This window comes from Aethalodelphis obliquidens, unplaced genomic scaffold, assembly GCF_003676395.1.
Source record: "Aethalodelphis obliquidens isolate GAN/ISIS:26980383/991018 unplaced genomic scaffold, ASM367639v1 scaffold21, whole genome shotgun sequence".
Lineage (NCBI taxonomy): Eukaryota > Metazoa > Chordata > Mammalia > Artiodactyla > Delphinidae > Aethalodelphis > Aethalodelphis obliquidens.
In genome coordinates this window covers 28,289,621-28,295,620 of record NW_020837965.1, presented here as the reverse complement: position 1 = coordinate 28,295,620, position 6,000 = coordinate 28,289,621, and the positions used below count along the sequence as shown (strand labels likewise).

At 68.3% G+C, this 6,000-nt stretch overlaps 1 protein-coding gene across 5 annotated transcripts in view; it reads right to left on the bottom strand.

The window, feature by feature from the left end:
- Window positions 1-2,455: 2,455 nt before the first annotated feature.
- Window positions 2,456-6,000, bottom strand: part of MTA1 (metastasis associated 1) — a 37,828-nt gene continuing 34,283 nt past the window's right edge. For all 5 annotated transcript variants that reach the window (XM_027120811.1, XM_027120809.1, XM_027120810.1 and 2 more), the window contains 3 exons: window positions 3,639-3,670; window positions 3,200-3,351; window positions 2,456-3,111 (listed from right to left, as the gene is read on the bottom strand). In XM_027120811.1, coding sequence (XP_026976612.1) covers window positions 2,961-3,111; window positions 3,200-3,351; window positions 3,639-3,670 — 335 coding nt within the window. In that variant the 3' untranslated portion in view covers window positions 2,456-2,960. The remainder of the gene's footprint in view (window positions 3,112-3,199; window positions 3,352-3,638; window positions 3,671-6,000) is intronic.

The following is a 6,000-nucleotide window of genomic DNA, read 5'->3' as shown; positions in this document are numbered from 1 at the left end:
CCCATTTCCTCTGCCTGGTGGCGTCCGGCGCCTCTCCTGGCCCCTGGTGCCAGCGCATTCACAGTGGTTGGGTGAGCCAGTCTCACAGGTCAGTTTCATGGCAGCCCTGCCGCGGCCCTGCTCCCAGCGGTGCCCCCACCCATTGCACCCACACCCTTCAGCCAGTGCCATTTCCGTGAGGACAACAGCCCAGAAACACGTGGCCCCCCTCAGGCCTAACTGACCAGCCTGGCCGGCCCCCTCTCCCTTCGCACTCGGGCTCTGGCCCCGAGCCAGCCAGGGCAGAGACCAGAGAGGAGGCCTCAGCGGGCCCCCCTTCTTGGACAAGGTGGCCTGCAGGTCAGTCATTCACATCCCGCTCCTGGCTCAGGCTGGGTGTCCGGTGTCTCTGAATAATTCATGGGCCCACTGCCCCCCACTTGGCACCTGTTACCACCTCCTCTGTAGCTTGGGAGCCCCCGGGGACCCCCGGGCATCAGCCTCCGTGACTCCACCCCGCCCCTGAAATTTGCAGGACTGCCGTGGAGGGCGGACTGGTTGGGCACTGGTGTCGCCCAGCTTGGAGAGCGAATGGGGGTGGAGCAAAGGAATGGCGCTGGGCCCTGGCCAGATGCCCTGGAGCCGGGGAGGGGAGAGTGGGGCGGCGCAGGTGCCCTGCCACCCAGCTGCAGTGCCTGGGCTGGTGGCACCGGGGCTGTTGTGGGCCTGGCGGGAAGGGGCACAGATCGCGGGACACAGAGCAGCGGCATCTGCCTCTGAGGCCACTGAGGGCTAGGGACTGGGGCAGGTACAGGCCAGGCCAGCTCCTGGTGAGCAGGCCGTGGGGCTGGGTGAGGACAGCAAGTTCGTGGGAAGCAGGCAGGGCCTGCCCCGAGGTGGCCAGGCCAGGTGGCTAGGTGGTAAGGCAGGCCCCTCCCCTAGGGCCGCAGCGCTGGCAAATGGCACAACGCAGGAGCCCAGTCTCGCTCTCCCACAGGACCCCCAGGGCTGCGCCCAGCGGTGGGCAGGCGTCCAGGCTGAGTCCCTTGTGGGGACTCTTGTCCCCCTGAGATGGCCCTGGCGCTGGGGGTTGTGGAGGAGACGGCTACAGCCCCCTGCCAGGCCCACGAGAACAGACCAAAGCTGGCAAACACTCCTGGGCACCCAAGAGCTTGCTCCCCCCGCCCACACCCGCCTCCCACCCCGCCGCTAAGCCTCGGCTCAGACCCCCCAGCAGCGGAGAGGCGGACACGCAGCCCAGGCCCTGCCCAGCACAGTGCTGGGGTGGGGGCGGGGGACCCCCGGCTCCTGGCTCTCCGCAGGGCCTGCCTGTCCTTGGGACGGAGATCTCGACCAGCCTGGGGGGAGGGCCAGGTTAGGGGAAGGGAAGTCAGTACCGGGCCCGGGGAGAACCCTCCCTTCCCGTCCCCACCCCACCCCATCCTCAGGCCCCAGGACTGGAAAAGGCCCCGGAGGAAGCTAGTGTCTTTCTCAAGGTCACCAGCCTGGCCTCCCAGCCGTGCGCCGCACCCCCCCGCCCCCCACCGCACCTCGGCTGACACTGCAACGAAGCCCTGGGGCAGCAAGGGGTGGTGCCAGGACTGCAGATTAGAATTGGCTGTGGGGGGGCGGGGGGCGGGGGGCGGGTGCCACAGCCACTCCTCTGACACCCTGGCCCGCCACCCTGCGGGGCCCTGCAGCGGGGTCCTGGAAGGCCAGGACGCCCCTTATCTGTCTCCAACGAGGGAGCAGGGTGGTTCCTATTTCAGTTCCCCAGCTGAGATGCCCACGCGTCACAGTGGGGCTGGAGGCACAGGAGGCAGAGCTCACGGAGGGGAGCCCCTCGGCTGGCGGAGGTTAGCGTGGCTCCCAGACCCCTCCCCACCGCGGCCTGGCCACACCTGTCCCCTGGGCCCGGAGCGGCTGTGCGGGGGCCAGCCGAGGCAGGATGTCTGAGAGCGGACTTGCTGAAATCTGAGCGAGCTCTCCCTGTGGAAACTCCACACCTGCTAGGGGTGGCCCTGCAGTTCCTGGCAAAAACCCGCAGACAGCTGGGGCAGGGCTCTGCCAGGAGCAGGCTGGCCGGCCGGCTGACCCAGCTAGGCTGGCTGCCCCGACGGAAGCCAGGCACCTGCCAGTCTGGGTCCCAGGCCAGGTCCAGACCACCCCCTGCCTTGAACAGACACAGGGGGTCTCCGCTCCCCCACCCCTGCCCCCGCCACCGAGTGAGCGCCAGCGAGCCCTGGCTGGACCTCTCCCTGCTCCCAGAGCCAGGTGGTGGGCATCGGGCCAGGGCCTCCGGGAGGCAGGTATGCGGGCCAGGCCTGCCACGCGCTGCTCGCCAGTGCCTCTCCCTGAGCGTCCTCCCCCATGGCGGGCCGGGGGAGCCCAGGCTGGGAGCGCCGGCTCTGCCCTGAGGGTGAGGTGGGCCCAAGACGGGGAGAGGACTGGAGACAAAAGACGCGGAAAGGGCTAGTTGGATTTTTTGTTTTTATGAGTTTTTTTTCTTTGTTTTTTTTTAATATGAAAATTACTTGAAAAGACAAGGGGCCAACCCCACCAGGCAGCTCGGCTGGCCACTGGCCACGCCGATCCTAACATTCCAGGTGTAAGTTACAGAGCTTAAATTCATCTACAAAAAAAGTAATAAAAATAAAATTTAAAATGGCACCTTCAACAGAACACAAGGAAACTCCCGGCCGGCCCGCAGGCCCGCGTCGCAGGGCGAGCGCTGGGGCGGCCCCTCAGCTCCGCTCCGGCCAAAAAGTAAACACAAGCTAAAAAGGTGACTCCTCGGCGGCCCTGGAGTAAGTTAGGCGGCGCTTCCCCCCCACCCCCGCTGGGGGCCGAGGAGCAGTCTCTCTGCAGGGGGGGGCGGGGGGGGCGGGGGGGCACTACCGAAACCGGGCGGCGGGGCGGCGGGCGGGTGGCGGGCGGGCGCGGTCTGCGGCTGGAGGGCCTTGCGGGCAGGCGGGCGGAGCCTAGTCCTCGATGACGATGGGCTCGTCGTTGACGGGCGCTGGCGGGGCCGGCCGCAGCGGCAGGGTCTGGCTGGGGCGCAGGGCGATGGGCTTGTAGGGCCTGCGGGCCGCGCGCTTGGTCTCGGAGGACGAGAGCAGCTTGCGGATCTTCCTGTGATCGAGACACCGAGTGACGCGGACGAGTGACACGGACACGGTGGCCCCTGCCCCCTGCCCGCCGCTGGTCCTGGAGGCCCCACCTGGTCTCCTCGGTGGCCATGTAGAACACGTCATCGGGGGCGTCGATCCAGTTCATCCGCCGCCGCTTGACGGGGGGCAGGGAGCCCCCCCGGATCAGCCGCACCTTGGTGGGGTACGCCTTCCCGTTGAGCAGCAGGTTCCGGCTTGGTCCCTGCGGTGGGGAGGCGCCAGGGGTCAGCCCGGGGCCTCCACGTGGGCACCCAGAAAGCCCGAGGTGGCGGTCCCAGCGGGGAGCATGGAGGCTTGGCCACCCCGGGCGGGGAGGGGGCCCTCCGAGGGCCATGGAGACCCGCCGCCTGCCCCTCCTCTGGTCCCACTGGGCCTCCCAGATGCTCCCATGCAGCGCCTGCAGGGCTGGGGGGCCTCCCCCAAAGGCCCGCGGGAGCTGTGGGAACACACGTGTGTACGAGTGTGGAGGACGGGGACCCTCCCTCTCACCATGTGCCTGGTCTGTCCATGATTCGCCAAACCTGACAAGAGGGAGGAGAACAGGCTGTGAGGTCCGAGGCAAGGCACGTCCTGCGCTCAACACGCTCGCTGAGGACCCGCAGCTGAGAAGCAGGAGACCTGGGGCCAGGTCCCCCCGAGCCACAGCCCACACCCAGGCGGCGCTCTGGGTGGGGGCCCGGAGTCTCGGACCTGAGCTCGCTCCCTTGACTGGGCCGCGACAACCGGGGCCTGGTCTGCGGTGGGTGTAGATACCGCGGCGCCGGGCAGCCCCTCTGCAAGGCGGCCACGCCCCGGGCAGCACCACTCAGACCCCAGGAGGCCGGGCCACCCTGGGCTTCCTCCCGAGGGGCCCCCAGCCCCCATCGCAAACCCTGGGGCCAGCCACCCAGGGAGGAGCTGATGGAAGCTCCCACGAGTGGCCAGGAGGCCAGGCTCTGGCCAGGGTTCCAGTGCTTCCACCCCACGGCCGGGCGTCTGCAGCCACAAGCAGCTGCCCCTCTGAAGGGGAGAGACGCCGTCCCAGGTCTCAGTCCACATTCCCAACGGGCGCCCGAGACCTGTGGCTCCCAGACACACGTGGGGCGAGTCTGTGGGCGGCCGTGGGAGCACGTGCCCATGAGGGCTGGTCTCCACCACTTGCGTCCTGCCAGAGGCCTCCCAGGATCAGCTCCTCCCAAAAGGGCCCCTTGGCCACGGTTCGTCTCTTGACGAGCAGAGAAGAGCTGTCCAGCCCTCCCCTTTGCAAACCGCCTCCTAACTTGGAGTACCCCAACCCCGGCAGGGCAGAGGGAGGGGCCGTGGCACCCGGCCTGCAGCCCTCGAGGCCCTGTGCTACTTACCCAGGTAGGTGCCTACCAGAGGGATGGGTGGCGGAGGAAAGAAAGCACACGGTCAGCGTTACAGGGGAGCGCGTGCATGCGGCAGGCCCAGAGGGTGGATGCAGCCGCAGGCACGTCCGTGGGCCTGTTAGCCCATTAAGGCCCCACCAGTGCCAGAGGCCGGGCCTCGCCCAGAGCCAGCTCCCGCCACCCGCTGCTGCCCCCGCTGCCCCACAGCACCCCAGGAGGCCAGCTGTGGCCTCCTCCCAGGGCTCATGTGCAGCCCCCGATATCCCCACCCGGGATCTGCACGCTGGGGCTGAAGTAGATAGGTATGGAAGCACATCGATCCCGGAAAACCCGACAGAAGCAAAAAGATTTCATCCCTCCCGCTAACTAACGGCTTTTTCACAGGTCGGACCACAAAGCCCAAAGCTGCCTGCTGATGAGCACGCGGCCCCTCACCCCCTTCTGTGGGTGTAATCAGACCATCCCCAAGGCACCTGTCGCAGGGGCAGATGAGCAGCCAGCCCCGCTGCTGGGACCAGGGGCTGCGACAGCCTCCCCGCCCGAAGGCTATGGGGGGGAGGAGGGAGATCAGCAGGCTAGCGCCCCGCCCTCAGAGCCCCACCGCAGGGTCGTGGGTGAGGCAGCCAGGGCAGGGGCGGGGCGGGGCCTGGTGCAGGCGAGAGCCTGTGTCCAGATGGGGTGAGATGGCAGGACCCGGCACCAGGACCCCCGGCTGACCCTCAGGGTGTGCCTGCTGGGGCTCTCAGACACAGCGGAGAGAGGGAGCGTACAGGGGACAGGGCTGGGCCAGTGGCCGCTGGCCGCTGCTACCTCCCGGGTCCCCACGTCCGGCCCACCTCCCACAGATCCTAGGACAGCCAAGCCTCGGCCAGACCCCTGGGGCCAGTAGCCCTCCAGTCCTGAGCTTGGGGAGGGCTCTGGACGTGTCCATGCTTGCTGCCCCACGGAGCTGGGGTACCCACACCCGACCTGACCTTGCTGTCACGAGAGGCTGGCAGGAGGGGCTCCGAGTGCACTTGCCACGTTCTTCCCTTCAGCTGCTTCCCTGTTCACCTCCCCCCCCCAACACACACACACACACGGGTCCGGCCGCAGGCAAATCCCCAGGGGGCCCTGGGACACCCAGGTCTGACACATCCCACACTGCCACAGTGGCTACACCCTCCTAGAGCAGCCCCAGCCCACGAACACCCCACCGCCAGCTGAGGGGGCAGAAGCCGGGCCCTGGGCAGGTGAGAGGAGCCACATTCCAGAGGCGCCGACGGCAGGAGGGTCCCACAGAGGGCTGCCCTAGCGCACACCCCACGAGCATCCCATCCCGCTCAGGAGAGGGCACTACTGCTGCCTCAGCTCTGGGATCCTCAGCCCTGGGCGCGCCTCCACGCGGGGCCCTGACCTGAGCGTCCACCCGGGCCTCGCCGACCCCCACCCAGCCATGCCGGCCACACCACAGCTCTGTCCCACCTGCCCCCCGAGGAGACCAGGGTCCCAAAGCCCCCCAC